This window comes from Carettochelys insculpta, chromosome 10 (assembly GCF_033958435.1).
Source record: "Carettochelys insculpta isolate YL-2023 chromosome 10, ASM3395843v1, whole genome shotgun sequence".
Taxonomy (NCBI): domain Eukaryota; kingdom Metazoa; phylum Chordata; order Testudines; family Carettochelyidae; genus Carettochelys; species Carettochelys insculpta.
Genome location: NC_134146.1, coordinates 11,061,923 through 11,080,620, shown reverse-complemented (window position 1 = coordinate 11,080,620; position 18,698 = coordinate 11,061,923). Strand labels below are relative to the sequence as shown.

At 45.7% G+C, this 18,698-nt stretch overlaps 1 protein-coding gene across 1 annotated transcript; it reads right to left on the bottom strand.

The window, feature by feature from the left end:
* Positions 1 to 11,246: 11,246 nt before the first annotated feature.
* Positions 11,247 to 16,341, bottom strand: COPS9 (COP9 signalosome subunit 9). The gene is made up of 3 exons (XM_075004164.1): positions 16,210 to 16,341; positions 14,178 to 14,250; positions 11,247 to 11,835 (listed from the first exon to the last, which is right to left on the bottom strand). The coding sequence occupies exons 1-3, from the start codon at positions 16,270 to 16,272 to the stop codon at positions 11,798 to 11,800; spliced, it is 174 nt and encodes a 57-aa protein (XP_074860265.1). The 5' UTR covers positions 16,273 to 16,341; the 3' UTR covers positions 11,247 to 11,797.
* Between the last annotated feature and the right edge of the window lie 2,357 nt (positions 16,342 to 18,698).

The window sequence follows — 18,698 nt, the reverse complement described above, 5'->3', positions numbered from 1 at the left end:
GGGGGTCCTTTTCAAAAGGACCCTGCAAACATCGAAATCCCCTCAGCTGATAGGAATAAAGGGATTCTGATGTTTGCAGGGGCCATTTGAAAAAGATGTCTGTGTAGACAAGCTGCATGTGAGCAAAAAGTGGCACTTGCAAAGTGCCACAGCCAACAGCATGCTAATGAGGCATTGAATATTAATTTCAGTGCCTCATTAGCATTCTCCAATTTGGCCATTAGCATGGCCATTTCCAAATTTTGGCCAAGTGTGGCCACAGCCCCAATGAAAACACTTTTCCCAGAAATCTAATGCAGGTGGGAAGATGCAGTTTGAAAGATACAGAGGATGCTCTATAGGACAATTGCTGTATTAAAATGAAATTCACCCTATGAAAAGGTTTAAGTATAAGGGTACAGCTATACTATGCTGAAGATCAAACCGCTCGGGGGTCAATCTTCTGGAGTTTGATTTCACGTGCCCAGTAGAGACACACAAAACTGAACTATCTGTAGTCAGCAGTTGACCCCTGGACTCCTCAATATTGCGAGAAGTAAAGGAGGTTGATGGCAGATATTTTCCCATCAACCTCCCTCTATGAAAATAGCCAGTTAAGTCAAATGCAGATAAGTCGATTCTAGCTATGCAATTGCTGTACCTAGAATTCCACGTCTACAGTTGACTTACCTGCCTAGGGTAATTGTGCCATCAGTGCCCCATACATTAGTTTGGAGTGCAATGACCAGTAAGACCCGTAGATAGTGCAAAAAAGTTCATCATTAGAGGGCTTGATCCCATTTAAGCACCAAAAAGTGGATGTAAGTGTAACCCACCAATGTGTGCTTCAGTGTCCCAGGAAGTGGCACCTAGACCACTTCACAGAGAAGAATGAGTGTCCTGTACAGCCTAAGCTGAGAGCTAGCTGGCTCTTGGCTCAGACTGTAGAGGTGCTTGCACTCAGAGATCCCAGGTTCAAGTCTACCTGGGAATTCATGGGTGCTATGGAGCTCCTTTGGAAATCTGACTCATACAGTGCCAGGCTTGAGTTTTGGGAGAAACGGTGAAGAGGAGGTGTTCTTTTCCGAATGAATCAAGATACTTCCATCCTCACTAAATCTCTGCTGCTGGTCCCAAATTACCAGAGCTGTGTCTACACGTGCACGCTACTTCGAAGTAGCGGCACTAACTTCGAAATAGCGCCCGTCGCGGCTACACGCGTCGGGCGCTATTTCGAAGTTAACTTCGACGTTAGGCGGCGAGACGTCAAAGTCGCTAACCTCATGAGGGGATCGGAATAGTGCCCTACTTCGACGTTCAACGTCGAAGTAGGGACCGTGTAGATGATCCGCGTTCCGCAACGTCGAAATTGCTGGGTCCTCCATGGCGGCCATCAGCTGGGGGGTTGAGACATGCTCTCTCTCCAGCCCCTGCGGGGCTCTATGGTCACCGTGGGCAGCAGCCCTTAGCCCAGGGCTTCTGGCTGCTGCTGCGGCAGCTGGGGATCCATCCTGCAGGCACAGGGTCTGCAACCAGTTGTCAGCTCTGTGTATCTTGTGTTGTTTAGTGCAACTGTGTCTGGGAGGGGCCCTTTAAGGGAGCAGCTTGCTGTTGAGTCCGCCCTGTGACCCTGTCTGCAGCTGTGCCTGGCACCCTTATTTCGATGTGTGCTACTTTGGTGTGTAGACGTACCCTTGCAGCGCCTATTTCGATGTGGTGCCGTGCAACGTCAAAGTTGAACATCGACGTTGCCAGCCCTGGAGGACGTGTAGACTTTATTCATTGAAATAGCCTATTTCGATGTTGCTACATCGAAATAAGCTATTTCAATGTTGGCTTCACGTGTAGACATAGCCCAGGAGTGTTATATTTGACACTGCAGATTAGACAGGCTGGATAGTAAATATTTCAGGTTTGTACAAGAACAGGCCATTGGTACCAATAATGCTCTTCCTTTATGTTCCTTTTCACCCAGGGGCTTTGGGAACATTGTACCCAATCCATTGTTGCCCCAGGGCTAATTTGTACAGGCTTTTCTGTCACAAAGGGGCTGCAGGGCAGACATAAGACCCTCTGAGGAATAAAAAGGTCTCAGGAGCCTTTTCTACTAAAAAAGTCACTGGCGCAGGGGCCCAATAGGTAATTTCTGGCTGAGTCAGAGGTTGGCAAGTCGTGAACAGAAGGCTGGAGATGTAGGGAAGGCCTAGCAGAGAATAAGATGACAGTTGATCTGAGGCATCTCCTGCTCTAGGCCAGGGTTGAAACAGCTGTAGTATATTTCCAAAGCAGCACAGGTCCTATTTCCATGCCAAATAAGAGTCAGTGGCTGAGGCTGCCTGATGGACATCACTGATCACTGAAAAAAGAGCTGCCTTGACAAGGGCCCCACCACTCTCCGGCGGTTTCCCCACTGGAATGAAGGAGCTATTGGTGGCCCTTTCTTTCTCTGCATGACCCCCATGACCTTGCAGCTTTTCAGTGGTTGCCATTGCAGCAGCTTTACTGTTGCTCTGGCATGTTTTCTCACAAGAATTTTCTAATTGTTGCCTTGATCCCTATGCGCTGCGGGTGTTGTACTCTTAATAAACAGGAATAGCTCCCAGACGCTAAGGGTGCTCCTCATGACAGCTGCCCCGCAGCGCAACACAATGGTGACTGCTGAGCAGTCAATGGGAGGACTCGATGACCTCCTGGGGTTTCTTCCATCCCTATGATGCTATGAAGCTAAAGGGGAGATGCCACTTTTTTCCAGGCAACCCATGCATCCATGTTAAATCTGACATATCTAGCACTAGAGAAAAATGGGAGGGATTTATTTTGAATTGGCATCCATTGCGAAACAGTTGGCCACACATACATTCTGGTACTACCTGGGCAGCAAACAGTTACAGGTTCTTCCTCTCAGTACACAAACACCAGTCACAGACTAATGCTTGGTTCTGATAAGAACCGGATCAACATGTACTAGTTAACCCTGCCTGTACTGCCCCGTAGAGGAGATTAAGCCTATTTACAGCTATCAGAAAGGTAGCCATGTTAGCCTTCATCTGCAAAAACAACTAGAAGTTCTGAGGCACCTTACAGAATGACAGAGCTTTTGTAGCATTCACTTTTGCAGGCACAGACCTGCTTCATCAGATGTATATTTACAGATAGGAAAACGGAGACATTAAAAAGTCCCTAAATCACCATGCACTCGCTCTCACAGGTCCTTGGACAGATTGTGGCCTCCTGCAGGAGCCTTTGTGGTAAAAGAACAAGGAGGGCAGATGGCCCAGATCTGCAGAGGTGCCTGACTCCCACAGAAATCATTGGGAAATCACTTAAATATCTTTGATCATTTGGCCCAAAATTTCTGAGATTCAACTCAGAGTTTTCTGAATTCATCCACTTGGAGGTTGTCCCCAGCCGTGTGGAAGGAAGCAGAGGTTGGCCTCAATCTATGCCACTCCTTCAAGTCACTTCTGATCCACGGGCTTCACTGGTAGTACAGCACTAGTTTCAAGGAGGTTGTGTGCTTCCATACAGGATACAGGGCCCCATGCAGTTTTCTCCAGCTCCCAGAGAGTGCAGTTTCCATGAGGCCAGATTACTATGGCTCTTCCAGCTGCTGCAGCAGTTTTAATAAACTGGTTCATGTTACGTAGGCTCCTACACCGCCCCCTCCCTGTAGCCTGTTTTAGGAGCATAGCTGGGGGAATTGAGTGTGGCCAGGGATTCCCTGTGCTGAACAATTCATGTGTGGATCCCATGGACCAAGGTACAGCTGGCTCAGAAGGTGGCTTAAAAGAGAAGTGACCGGAAGTTTTCTAAATTGGAAAATCAGTGCTTTAAAAAGGAACACATTTTTCACAAAGGGGCTGCTTGCCAACCTGCTGGTCTAAAACCTGCTTGAAAACACTGTCCCAGTGCACCCAAGTCAGGCTCTGCCCTCCTTGTCCATAGCTGGGGCCCAGGGCTACAGCAGTGCTTTGGAAATTTTCATGATGCTGCTTGGCGAAGGCGAGAAATTATACAAACTGGAATTCTGGTATATGACAAATAGAAAGATAATTTGTGCAAACCCTCCCATGCTTCGAGAACTTCAGTCTGAATTGCACCCATTTCTACAAGGACAGCCCTCGTTTTGCACGATTGTCAAAGAATAGTGCTACTTTGTGTGTTGTGAATTGAATAAATGCACACTTAGAATGTGTGAAAAGGAAATGACCAGCTTCTTCATAGACTGAAGAAGATGGATTAATTCAGTTGATACGTTTAAGCTTAAGAGGGTTAGATTTTCATCTGTAAACATCGGTAAAACACTGATTTCACTGTACTCACATCAACTGGCGACAAATATTTGAATCAATAATAATCAAAATACACAATGAAAAACTGAGGATTCACTTTTAAGTTATGCTTGTTACAAACGGTTTAGTGACTGAATAGGAATAGCAGCTATAATCTACTGATTTAAGGATATTTATACATATGCACATGTGATGTTCCTAATTTGTGTTAACAGTTTGCAAAGCTTGTAGCTTTTTTTGAATATCAGTGTCCGTTGCCGTTCAGTCATTGGCTGGGGTCCCTCGCCCCAACCCATAATTTCACACACCTTTAAATATTTAAATCAATAAAAAATTAAAACAAATCAGAAGTAAACACTGATATTATACATCAAAATTATAAAAAAAAATTGTCAAGCCCCAACATATTGATCCAGATCAATTCTTTCTTCATTTATAGCAGAGTCTTTACTTTTCAATTCCATAAATATCAATTTTGACACAAATGAGCCAACCCCACCAACAAGAATAACCTACAAGCCATGCCAGATCTGAAAGAGATCTTGTTTATTAATCCTGAGTGCTTGTCCACAGCCCTGGAACTTTAGGTTCCCCAGCTAAGCTGGTAGTTAGTACAGAAGAGAAACTGCTGAAATGCTGTGCATTGAGTAGTACAAACTCTTTTGTAGCCTTGTAACTGTGGCTTCCACATAGCTCTTCACGGTTATTTGACAAGATCTTAATTGCCTCATTTTTAATAGAAACTGAATTGTAACATGTGAATGTGAACACTATACAAATTTATAAATATGGTGAATTTTCTCTAACACCTCATAAGTGAAGTGAGGATCCAGATTCCTGGGAAGGGGCACATGACAGGAAAAGCTGGATTTAGTGCTTTGACATTATTTGTTTTTATCTCCGCACTACACTATCCTGCTATAGAGCATTATCAATTTGGATCCAGTCTAGCCTAGACTTACGTACATGCTGAACATGTCTTGTGTGGAGCTCCACTGAAGTCAATGGGTTAATTCACAGTGCATAAAGTTTAGCAAAACCCTAAGTCTTTTGAGGAGCGGACCTATTATTTGGACATTGAGGGGACAATCCTCAAAAGTTTGAAGACACTTACCTAGAAAGGTGGTAGAATCTGCATCCCTGGAGGTTTTTAAATCCTGGCTTGACAACGTCCTAGCCGAGATGATTTAGTTGGGTTGATCCTGCTTTGGGCAGGGGCTGGACTTGATGAGGTCTCTTCCACCCCTAGGATTCTAGGAATGCTGAGTGAAATTGGTCTCTCTGAGGATCTGGGCATGAAAGCTTAACTCTCCACAGCCCTGCAGCTTGTAAAGTCAAAAGTCTGGCGCAAAATGAGTAAAATGCTATCAAATCAGATTAACCCTTTTGTTCAGAGAAATTCTATTTATACAACAGCAAATAACTTCACAAGATGCAGGACAGAGACTCAAGCTTTGGGTAATGAAATGGTTGATGCTGACACCTCTGTTGGACAGGTGTGGACTACGTAGTTACTTCATGACAACAAGAAATTGGCTGCAGACTAGTTAGATTAAAAAGAGCCTGACCATGGGCTCATTTAGAGACAATACACTCATCCCTTGTTAAACGAGTACTTTATTTACGAGTATTTGCTTAAATAAGGGACACATATATCTCCCTTAGTTAACAATGAGTGAACTCCCCCCAGCTAATACGAGCTTAACCCCCTCCCCCCAGTTCCAACCCACCGTAGTCTGACACTGTGAGCCAATGCCCAGGTGCCAGCTAAGGGTCTGGTGGGGCAAAGGGGGTGATGCCACACGAGCAGCTACGCTAAGCAGCTAGGGCAGGCTGGGTTCTTTGGTTTGTGTTTAGTTCGGGTACAGCAGCAAGAGGAAAATTACACTTAGAGAGGCTTTAACAGTTACTTTTTATTTATACAAAGATGGAAACAATGTAACTAAGACAAGTGATTAAAGTACAAGTTAGTACTCGTGGTTTTTAAAGGGGAAACAACACAATTTAAGAAAAGTTTTAGACAAACTAGCTAGCTTAAACTAATACAATTAATGTGTACACAAGAAAGGCAAGTTGCAGGTGTGATTTTAACCCCTGCCTCTTAGACCTGGTGGAACCAGAGTCTTTCCCTCAATTCCTATAGGAAAGAAGTGTAATACAGGTGTAATTCTTACCCCTGCCTCCTGGATCCAGTGTGACCCAGAATCTTTCTCTCAATCCTTCAGGAAGAAGTAGATACGAACCAGGCGTCCCCAGTCTCGGGAGTTAATTCCAGACCTGGCCAGCAGGTGTAGGTGATTGAAACTCAAAGGGGGGGGGGTGGTCTGCCAAGCCCCTTTATACCCCTTTTGTCACGTACGCTTCTTCCTGGTCTTAAGTGGCCAATTGGGAGGAATATGTTTTGAACCCCAGGTTTCCCAGGGAAGATGCAAGGCTCAATTCGCACCTGTGAATTGTGGACAATTGGGCACCTTTGGAGGTGATGGGCAGCATTCCCCGTTCTTCCTGGGGAAGTGATCAAGGCGTGTCAATTACCGAGATCAGCCAGAAGGGCGGCCATTAGCTAGTCCATTCACTGTCTGGTTTTGTGTATAGTAGAGAGGCTGGGCGAGACAGCACACCTGCGTTCCTAGGACATCAAAGGCTGCCTGTCTCCCCTGCTTGTTTCTCTCTCTGTCTCTCCCAGTGGGGGCGAGAAGAAGAAAAGGCCAAATGGGGGTTCATGTCTGGCTGCAGACACCCACCCCCCTGCTGGCCCCAAACACCCCAAACCCCCTCACCCTGACCCTCACCCCTGCAGGCCCAACCTGCTGCAGCCAGACCTCCCTGCCATCCCCAAACCACAAGACCAGACCCCGTTGCTGTCCCCACATCCCCATATTGTGCGGCAGCCTGACTGGCCCCGCGTTCCCAAACCACGGCAGCACGACTGGCCCCGCCGCACCATACTGCGGCAGCCTGACCCTCCCGCTGGCCCCAAACCATGGCAGCCAGACCCCATTGCTGGCCCCGTGGCCCCAAACCTCGGCAGCCTGAACCTTCCCATCCGTCCCCCCTTCCCCAAAGGACCCAACCTGTCACCAGATTCAAACTCTCCCTCCTGCTCTTGGCCCCAAACTGCTCCCAGCCTTTAACCGTCCCCAACCCAATGTTCACTTACCTTTCAAAAGCAGCACCACCTGCCACCACTCCGAGCACTAGGAACCAATCAGAGACTTTTACATGTATTTTAATGGTAATTTAGTGCCCTTCCTACGAGTTTTTGCCTCGGAGCAGAAAGATGGGAATCAACTGTGCTTGTATAGCGAGGGATGAGTGTATGAGGATCAAGACACTCAAATTCTTAATCAATTTTTTTAATATTATCCCAAAATGAATCCAAACAATAGGGTTGTTATAGCTCCTGATGAGAAGTTTCGCTGAAGAGTCTGAACCCCTTTTTAACCACAGACGCTGTACTCTGTTCTCGCCCTAATAGGGGAGAGAAATTTTCACTCTGAAGTCAGCTTAGAAGAGAGCCCATGAACCAGATACTGATTTTCCTTCTCCTAGCACAAATCCAGAGTAACTTTGCTGAGCCAGCTGAGCTTCTTAGGATTTCCACGGTGCTATGCCTTTCCCATTAGTCCTCTTATTGGCTTTGTATTGTTCAGGTGGCCCTGGATATTAGGGTAGGTTTTTGCCCCCATTCCCAATTTGCAGTGACTGGGTAGCATTGTGTATTAGAGATGAACAGCAGTAGGCTCACAATATCTGCAACTAGAGCAGGATTAGCTAGAAAATGGCACATACGTTTTCAAGACAGTTCATGGACATTGACAGTATTCCTTCAAGGGGGCCTTAACTAACATGTTTTTACAGACACAGTAGCATTAATTCAACACACTTTTCAGCCGCATTCTGTGCTGTTTTTATGTTTGTCTAGAAAAATTAAGGTTTTTCAGGAGGGGGAACAGGGCTGTCAGACAGAGAAACGGAGAGTCATTCATATACAGGGGCACCAATTACTTTGCAATAATCTCCTTAGCAGCTTCAGAGCTTGAACCAAGGTCATGACTTGTGCCCATCCACCTTTGTATCTGATTCTGTTTTTGCACCCTTCTGTGTGACATAAGAACAAACAGTTTGGCTGGAATTAAAAAGGCAGAGGTAACATATGTTTCCCACCTGCAGGGGTTTACACAAGCTCTTGATTTTAATCTTTGAGCATCTTCCACAGAGGAGGAGCTGGAAAGGATAGTACACCATTCACATGATTTGAATTATTGGTGTGTTGAGATGGTGGGATGCCCAGATTTTGGACAGCAGCTGTATACAAATATGATCATGCCTACACATGCCATGGTCTTTGCTGGTACAAGAAAAACAGAAAGTAACCTCAGGAACGTCCATGTGAGAAATCAGGAAAAGTTTCACAACTGAAGGTGGTGCCAACAGTTTCTTAGGTGGAGTGAGTGTTAAAATAGCTGACTCAATTCCAATACACACACACAATTAGAATCTCATTATTTGTCACCTCCTTACAACCCAGTATCTATTTACTTTTAGCATCTTCCAATCAAATTTGGGATTAGTTACATTCTGTAAACTGAAACTTGGGCAATCATCGGTACAGTTGTAACACCTACAGCTACTGAAGTCTATGAGGGTAGGCCTACACTGGACACCAAGCCTGGGCTCTCACTCAGGTTTAAGCCAAATTCCTCTTCTGTTCAAACACAAATCACATCCTGTCTGGGGTCATCAAATATTCAAGTTCTAGGACCTTGCTAAAAGGAGAAGGTCAGACCCCAGGTCCTGCTGGGCCTCCAGGTCAAGCCCTGTCATTTTGCAGCTCAAGCCACAGCACTGAGTCAAGTCTTTGAAGTGCAGGATGGACATAGTAGCATGGTTGCAAGAAGCAATTCCAGCAATTGTAAGCTCAAGTTTACAATATAGTGTTGATGCTCAAGGGCAGACTTTGTAGCACTGAATTCACAGTAGTGTGCAGGGTAGGTATACCCTGAGAGATCTGCTGTCATCTTCAGTATGGACAGGAGTTGACCTACCATCCTTAACCAGCATGTGCAGTGAAGAAGAGAATACTCATTGTTAGCAACACTGCGAGTTAAGAGAGACCACAGTCACAGTCTGCAGAACATTCCTCTCATGCAGGACAAGGCAATAGCCCAAAGGAACCTATGTTTGTGGGAGTATGACCGAACTGAGCCGGGAACAGCAGAAATGTCTCCCCCATTTTCATCATGCGAGTCATGTCTGAGGATGAGCTTTATTTCACAGGAGCTGTCTCTGCACCAGGGACAGGCAAATGCATCCCACGGGTTGGGCCCACACCACCTTCCTGGAGCCCAGAGTGGGCCCCAGACAGGCTCCCTAGCTGCCACCTCTGCACACTGCTCAAAGTGGCCAGCAGCAGGGGCCATGCGCCTCTCCAGACTTCACATGCTGTCCCTGCCCCAGCACAATCTTGCAACTCCCATGGGCTGTAAACTGGCTAATGGGAGCTGCCTGGGCCATATTTACAGTACAGGCAGCCTGCAGTGTGCAGAGACACACATGGCTTCGAGTGGCATGGGGGTGGGGGTGGGGGGGCAGCCAGGGAGCTGGCCTGTGGGTCCTGCTTGCCAGGAGCCTCCTAAAGTAAGTGCCTCCTATGATAAGTGCCTCCTGGCCAGAGCCTGCACTTGTCACCCTGCCCCCACACTCCAATCCTTTGTCCACCCTCCTCCGCCCATAGCTGCTCCCAGACCCTGCATCCCAATCCTTTGCCTCAGGTCACAATGCCCTCCTACACTACAGCCCTGCCCCAGGGCCCAAGCCCCCTCCTACACTCTTTCTCCAGATCAGTACCCTCTTCCTGGATCTTGCATCCCCTTCTGCCCCCCAGTCCGCTGTCCCAGGTTACAAGCCCTCCTTCACCCAAACTTCCTCGCACATTCCACATCCCCTCCAGCACCCCAGGCCCTTATTCTGAGCTCCCATCTGCACCCAACCTCCATCCCAGACCCCACACCTCCTCCATTAATATCATGGAAGAGTGCAGCCCTTGACCACTTACCAAATTCTTGGCATCCCCCTCCCCCCAAAAAAAATTATTGACCTCCCTGACTCTACATGTATGCTAAGGAAAGGAAAGGGAGAGAGACATAGAATACCATGCACAGAATAACATGTAAAGGGATAGAATGACAGAGTTGAATAAACTGTAGCTTTATCTTACAGTGTGGTAGCGCTTCTCAGAGGTATGAGTAAAATTTGGAAGTAAGAGGCCTTCAGGAGGCACATGTGAAAAGGAAATGAAGATCAATAGTTGCGTAGGGCCCAAAGGAGCAGCTACAAAAGCCTGATAGGAAATTCCAGTTGACACTCATAAGGCTGTAAATTCAGAATAGAGAGTATACAAGAAGAGAGGCCAAAAGGAGAATCTGAACTTACTGATGGCTTAAACAAACAACTGGAGCCAAGGAAGGCAAAGTCACCAGGCCTTCACTTTTTGAAAAGTGAAGACAGAATGCTCTGGGTGAGTGTTGCTCAAGTAAGGGCAAAATCTCACTCTGATGAAATGGTACTTTCCTAGTCAGAGTGTGGGAATGTGAACCACAATTAGCGTAAAAATCATGGTTACAGTTAGGTCATGGGTAGTTATAACAGAGCAGGCTAAAAATGATTTAATAAACAGTAAGGGCCAGAGTTAAAGGTTAGTTTTTCTGATGAGAAATTATGGGATACAGTCACACCTAAGATTCAGCTGGGTAGCATTTCTGAATATGAAAACATATATACCAGTTAGAAACCTCCATTGTACTTTTAATGTAAAGCTCAGATTCTGAACAATAGAAGGAGCAGGCCTTTCTTAACTATAACTTGCACTAAGGTACAGGCAAGACAATTTTTGCATGCTTTAGAATATTTTACACTCTTCCACATAGTTCTGAGTACATCAAGTGCTTCAAGAGAAACAAAACACCATCCTGGCACATCAGAAAAGGAGGAATTTATTTTCAAACATGAAAATAGATCTGTGTATTTTAAATCAACATTCTGATAGTCTGATCTAGGATCACAAAACCAAAGCTTCATCTTAATATTTTAATGCCGCACAAGAGAAACAAATCTTATCGAGCAGATGGTAAAGCCTGCAATTTGTCTTTGTCTAATAAAGAAAAATAATGATGAACCATGTCTTATCAGTGAATTTCAGTGAATGACAACATCTATTAAATTGCACATACATCCTGGGGAGAGATTTTTTCACACTTTATTCAACAAGCATATTAGCAAGTAAAACTCAGCAAATCTACACATAACCTCTTAATGATAACAGCGGTAGTCAATAGTTGTGTAGAGTCCAAGGGATAACAGAGCAATAACACCTTTCTTCCATCATCTTTTGCAATCTTCTACTTTCCAATGGCTCTTCAGAGATAACATACAGATCCACCCTGGGCTTTTTTTTTTTTTTGATCAAACAAAAGAGACAATCCTACAGGAGGAACCTTAACATTGTATAGCTGGAAGATTAAATTTCACTGGATGTCATCATCATCAAAAAGATCTTCATAATCTATTCAGAAAAACAACAAAGAAAATTACTAGAGTGACTATGCATATGCTATTTACATATAGTTTACAGTTTTTCATCACTCTGGACTGAAGGCACATACCTCTTCAATAAACAAAATGTATCCAAAGTATAAAATTACAGCATTTAACCACTTGTGTGTCTGTGTGTGCTGTGTTTTTTTTCCCTTGAATTGGGGCATTAGTTGATAGTATACTACTATTCAAGCTGAACTTGACACATTTACTTAAGACCTTTGCAGATTAAGGACTTTGGGTTTCAGATCATCTGCTACTCTCGTGTTTCTTTGTCTAAGAAAATACTGTACTCCCACCACAACACACTTCTGACGAACTCCCAAGCACCATTTGTGCCATTAAGTAACTTTGGGAGTGGTGGGCTTTTTTTTTTTTTTGGTTTTGTGTTTTTATCATGTGCATTGAAATCTGGGGTTTGAGGTTTGTCAAGGTTTCAGGTGCAGATGAGCCTTAACATCTTTGTTGGACACTTGTTTACATGAGAACACTGTCACTCAATATTACTCACAGTTCCTGTTTAGACCCTTGAATGATAAGATCCCCTTGCTATTCCAAAGTCTTAATTTAAATGTACTTGTGGAACTTTAGAGAGATGCCTGGTTGGCACTTATCCCTGGCTTTGCCCTATACAGACACTCCACTTTAAGACATGCACTAAAATCTGGGTCATTCTGAATAAAACCACTTTAATTTATGGGCGTGGACTAGCCAGATGTAAAAACTTAAAACCAAACCTTCAGCACTTTGAACTCCTAGACAGAAACCCTGAATAGTAACAAAGGATTTCTGAGGTTAAACAGTCTTAACAGTTTGTGACAATGACACCTCAACAATAGCAAATTTTAGTATTACTGTGGCTTCATGATAGTTCTTCGCTGGACAGCTGTCAAGCCTGTATTACTTACCATACATAGATAATATGTACTGCCCAGGCACATGTTGCATTTCCTATCCAAAATGGGCCGAATAAGAAATTATCTTATCCCCAAATTATGCAACTGGCTATTCCTGAAACTATTCTACCATGTAAACTAAGGATTGCAATACTGATGTATGAGACAATCTCTTGTAAACAATAACGTGGTTCACAATTTCAATATACCCGATTATTTGGTACTTTATCAACCAGAAAGCTCTATTAAATGGCATTTCTGATGTCTCCCAATACAAATCTTCAATCTAGTAACTGGGACTAATATACTGGCCAGGAGGTTAGGTACTCTACTTTTATGCAAAAGACAAGTAATCAAGCTCACATATCAGCGATGTAGTGAAAGTAGCTGCTTCCATGGTGTCTCAAAAGGTTATTATAGATTCAACACAATCTCTTACACCATAAACATCTACAATGATAACTGATATTGATAATGATAACCCTGATGCACTGCAAGATCCTGAAATTCCTTTTGAACCATTAAGAACTATGACATTGTGTTCAGTAACAGAAGGGTAGCTGTGTTAGTCTGTACCCACCACAACAAGGAGTCGGTGGCACATTACAGACTAACAGATCTTCTCGTGGGCAAAGACCCCTTCATCAGATGCAAAAGAAGCCCACAAAAGCTTATGCACAAAAAAAATCTGTTAGTCTATAAGGTGCCACAGGACTTTTGTTGACTCTGTTCGATATAGTTTTATTGTACTCCTAAGTGGTTCAAAAAATCAACCCGTGTACACTATTTTATGCTTTATTTATTTTATTGTATTCTCATTCTTGAAAAATGGGTATTCTTTTGCTAAGTATAACTTCGTTAATGAGAAATTTTTGATTAATCAGAACCCTCTATTAATCCAACATTCTAGATGACAAAAGCTTTTATTGCATTATTAACAAAAGTTAACTAGCAAGTCAGCCATTCAGCTATGACTGGGCAATTTTATTATGAATGGGCAAATCTGAGAAATAAGAAAATTTGTGATGGTGGAGGCAGGCAAGTAGTGTTTGCATACTTCCCAGGTTTATACTTAATATGATTTAATTATTACAAACAATACAAAGTGCAAATTGTAATATCACCAAAAGTAATTTTTCCTTTCAAAAACTGAAGTTCAAGCCATTTAAGGAACACAATAAACCAAAAGCAGGTTTATCTCGACTACGGCAGATGCTGTCAAGCTACACAGCTCACGATAATATCTAAGCGAGGTTTGTCTTGACTATTTTTGCTTCCCAAACTAAGTGATTCTGGTTGTTAATTTCTAGCACTAAATACTGCAAACCTACTATACTATTAATAACTAAAAATAGAATAACTAAAATATAAAAATTAAGTGGCACTGAAACTGAAGTATGTTGAATTGCCTTACCGTTGAAGAAATCTGCATGAACTGCCTTTTCATTAGCTGCTAAGTCCATCAATAAACCTGTACTTCCTCCTGCCTAAGAAAGAACAGTGTTTTGTCACCTACTTGCTTAAATTTAGCAGCAACCTGTAACAATATTCACTATTTAAAGCTTTATATACCTTTATATATTTTATCATTCACTCAAATGTTTATATACCCAGCAAAATGACACTTGAGGTACAATAAACTGCTCCACCTTCCCATTTCTGCTGTCATTTGTACACTCATTTGAGTGGAGTGACTGTGGCTACATCTACACTACCATACAGATTAGAATTAAGGCAGGTAGTTTGATTGTACCAAGTGACTGTCTTCACTGTAAATATCATTAGCTCGATTTAGGGAGCACTAATATTGATATAATAATTTCATCGAAACTGGCTGGGTGCATCGCCAAGTTAAAAGTTTGACTGAAAGCTGGCGTGGAAGTGCCATGCCTTTCAATCAAATTCATTAGTCTCCAGAGGCTGAGTGGTGCTGCTGCAGCTGGCTCCCTGCTGCACCTGGTTCCCGGCGCTGGTGAGCCAGGCAGAGCAGCACTGATCAGTTTCCCCGCTCCCCCAAGCTGAGGGGACCTGGGAACCAGGCAGCAAGGTGAGCACTGCCAGCGGTGGGGGTGCACCAGGGTGCCCTGGGGAAGGGCACAGAATGAGGGGCTGAGGGAACTGTGGGATAGGTTACCACAACACACTGCTACAATAATTGCTCTCTCACCACTCTAGTGTGGCAGCACTAACTTGACTTTGTGTGGAAGTGAGGATACTCAAGATCGAATTTATATAGCCCAGCAGTAAAAATCAAATTTATCTGGTAGTGTAGACTAGCCTGGCTCTCCTCCTTCTGGATAGTTCACATTTGGCTTGTTTTATCAACAATAACCTTCACTTTCTACCAACCTGTAATGTACTAAATTTCTCAGGCTACGACTACACTACTGCAATTTGTAGACACGTATCTTTAGACAAAAACTTCTCTTGACAGATTGCATCCAAATTACAAAGTGGATGGCAAGAACCCTCTGCTCTGTTGACTTCTCAGGTGCTCTCTCAACACAATGGCCAGCTGGAAGTACAACAGACAGGAGTGCCTGGTGTTCCCTGAAGCCCTGTCTGTTGATAGAAAGTCACCTGGAAGGTCCAGACCATCTCTCTTTTCTAAAATGAATAATCCCAATCTTTTTACCTTCTCCTCATTAAGAAGCCATTCCATACCCCTTACAATTTTTATTAGCTTTCTAGTTTCTCCAGCTTCATAAATGCTCAGAATATTCAAGGCATTTTGAATTGATATCAGAGTATACTGTCTTCTCTACTTCTAGCCTAATAGTTCCAACCCTTTTTTGATTTGCTCAGTGTGCAGAGGCAATGTTTTGAGAAAGTTATCCAGGATGACTCCTATACCTCTTTCTGGAGTACTAACAGGTATTTTAGATCCCCTCTCATATGTATAACTCTTTCCCACAGTTCCTTATTTTGCACCTATCAACACTACATTTTAACTGCTATTGCAGCCAACACAAAAAACAAGGGGTCCTACACATCTTGAAAAGCAACAATTGAGATTAGTGTTGCTAAGTCGGGCAGCTTTGGGAGACTCCTCTTTTCAATTCTTTGCTGCCAAATTTAGATTTCATTGTCTTGACTAACTCGTTATCAGCTGCCAACTCCCCCGCCCCCGCTGCCTGCCCCTATTTCCAGACGACTTAGGAAGGCAGAACAGGGCTGGTGCCAGACCCGCGGGGAAGGCCACAATCCAGCCGACTGCACATCAGGCGCAGGGCCCCTGCACTGACCGTGCACAGAGCGGGCGAGCGGCCCCGGGAGACGCACGGCTGGCGTGCAGGGCTCCCAGGACGGTCGCTAGCCGCGCGGCACAAGCGGACCGAAGGGGGAACTGTAGGAGTCACGAACCAGCCAATGGGGACTGAGAGGACTACCCCGCCGCCCCTCCAGGCCGCATCCCTAGCGGAGGGAGCAGGGAGCCGCGTCATCACCTCGTCCAAGTCCACGTAGGGCCCCGCGCCCTCGGGGAACATCTCGTCCACTGCCGGTTTCATCGCCTCGTCGGGCACCCCGCTCGCCAACGGTCCCGGCCTACGGCGCCTTCCACCGGGGGAACCACTTCCGGTCTGAGAGCCGGGCGGCAGCTTCCGGCGTCGGGAGCGTCCGCCGGGCTCCGCACTCGGGGCTGCTCTGCAACGGCGGAGGACCGGTGGCTCTATGGTTTGCCTTTCATGACCCGGCGCCCGCAAAGTGGCATGTCAGGGCTCTGCCGGCCCGGGCTCGGCTGTGAGCCCCGCCTCGGCACGGCCGGAGCCCTACTCAGCCCGGCCTCGTGGTCCTCGCTCCCCTGTGGAAAGTCCCGGGTGCCTCTGCAGAGGCAGGGAGCTCCCGTGCGGCGCGCTTGGCCTGGGGCTAGAGGGAGCTTTTGTCGACAAAACCGGTGGAAAGGCAAGAACATGCGTTTCAGCCCTGAGGCACCGCTATTGTGGACAGGCTCTGGGCACAATCGAGCGGGGTGGCCCCTCTGGAGTTCGCTCCACATTCCAGGGTTCTGCCCACAGGTATTTGCCGATAGAGTCTCTGTCGAGGGAGCCCGGTGGGCCTTCTGTCGACAGAGCAACCAACTGAAAGCTCTGCAAGCAGGGCAGCCTGGTGAACCAGAAGCCCTCTCTGTCCTCGTTGGTTGCCCAGAGCCGCTGCACTATTCTTCTGTTGACGGTGGCAGAGAGATAGCCGTGTTAGTCTGTATTCTATCAAAACAAAAAAGCAGTCATGTAGCACTTTAAAGACTTACAAAATAATTTATTAGGTGATGAGTTTTCCTGGGACAGACCCACTTCTTTAGACCATAGCTGGTACGGCTATGATCTGAAGAAGTGGGTCTGTCCCACGAAAGCTCATAACCTAATAAATTATTTCGTTAGTCTTTAAAGTGCAACTTGACTGCTCCTCCCACGGCACCAGGAGAGCACCCCTCCCCCCAGCCAGTGGATCCTAAGGGGGGTGGGGTTTTGTTCCACATCCAGCAGCTTTTCCTGGGAGGGAGAATCTGGGGCTGCACGCTTATTGGGTGGGAGCTGGGGCTCTGCAGGCTGGCCCTGCATTCAGCTGTCCCGCACCCCAGGCCTGCACTTCTCCAGGGAGTCTTTGTTTGGTGTAGTGGCTGCCTCATCTTCCAGCTTGTTGGGAGTAGGACCTAGTCTCCCCTGCCCTACACTAGTCGGGGGGAGGGACAGTGCTTTGAGGGCTACCCCCAATCTCCAGCCTGCTTGGTGGGGTGCTCCAAGGGCCGGCCAGGTGTTGGGAGTTATCCCCACCTCCAGTGCCCTCTGTGGTCTACCAGCTGTCTGGGGGGACCAGGATCTGGGGGCTGTCCCTCCCTCCTCCCCATGACCTGTAGGCTGTTTAAGTGGAAGCAAGGCTCTTGGGGCTGCCCACCTCCAACTGCTCCCCTGTAGACTGTCTTGGGGAGGGGGTAGACAGGCTGCAGGGACTGCTCCCCTCCAGCCACCACCCATGCAGGCTCTTGGAGGGTTCTAGGCGCCACAGGGGCTGCTCCCTATTTTCCTGACCTCTCCCTCCCTGTTCTACAGGCTGTCTGGGCAGGAGTAGGATCCAGAGGTATCTAAAAGGGAGTCATAAGGAAGAAGGAGAAAACTTGTTCTTCTTGGCCTCTGAGGATAGAGCAAGAGGCAATGGGCTTAAACTGCAGGAAGGGAGGTTTAGGTTGGACATTAGGAAAAAGATCCTAACTGTCAGGGCGGTCAAACAGTGGAATAAATTGCCAAGGGAGGTTGTGGAATCTCCATTGCTGGAGATATTTAAGAACAGGTTAGATAGATGTCTATCAGGGATGGTTTAGATAGTACTTGGTCCTGCCATTGGGGCAGGGGGCTGGACTCAATGGCCTCTCAAGGTCCCTTCCAGTCCTAGTATTCTATGATTCTATAATTCTCCTTCAGAAACCCTCAACCCTGGGCTGCAGTGACCTTGAGATCGTAGGTTTCAGGATCCAGACAAAAGGAAGAAAGGTGAGCAGTAACATACAGACCCTTGATTTCAGGAGAGCAGATTTTGACTCCCTGAGAGAACGGATGAAGAGGATCTCTTGGGAAACGAAGGTGAAGGCGAAAATAATTGAAGGCAACTGGCAGTATTTTAAAGACGTTTTACTGAAGTCACGGGAACAAACCATCCCCCTGCATAGTAAGAAATGCAAACATGGTAGGCAACCAGCTGGGCTTAACGGGGAAATCCTTAGTCAGCTTAAATTAAAAAAGGATGCTTACAAGAAATGGAAACGTGGACAGTTGACTAAGGAGGAGTATAAACATATGGCTGGATAATGCCGGGCAGTAATCAGGAAAGCGAAAGCACAATTGGAACTGCAGCTGGCAAGGGATGTGAAGAGTAACAAGAAGGGTTTCTACAGGCATGTTAACAATAAACAGGTTATCACAGAAGGCATGGGGCCTTACTG

Bases quoted from the DNA above. Each gene is read 5' to 3' on its own strand.
- COPS9 (XM_075004164.1), bottom strand. From the start codon at position 16,272: ATGAAACCGGCAGTGGACGAGATGTTCCCCGAGGGCGCGGGGCCCTAC. The intron at 14,251-16,209 runs GTGATGACGCGG...GTTCTTTCTTAG, and splicing joins CCTACGTGGACTTGGACGAG to GCAGGAGGAAGTACAGGTTT. The intron at 11,836-14,177 runs GTAAGGCAATTC...TTTTCTGAATAG, and splicing joins TCATGCAGATTTCTTCAACG to ATTATGAAGATCTTTTTGAT.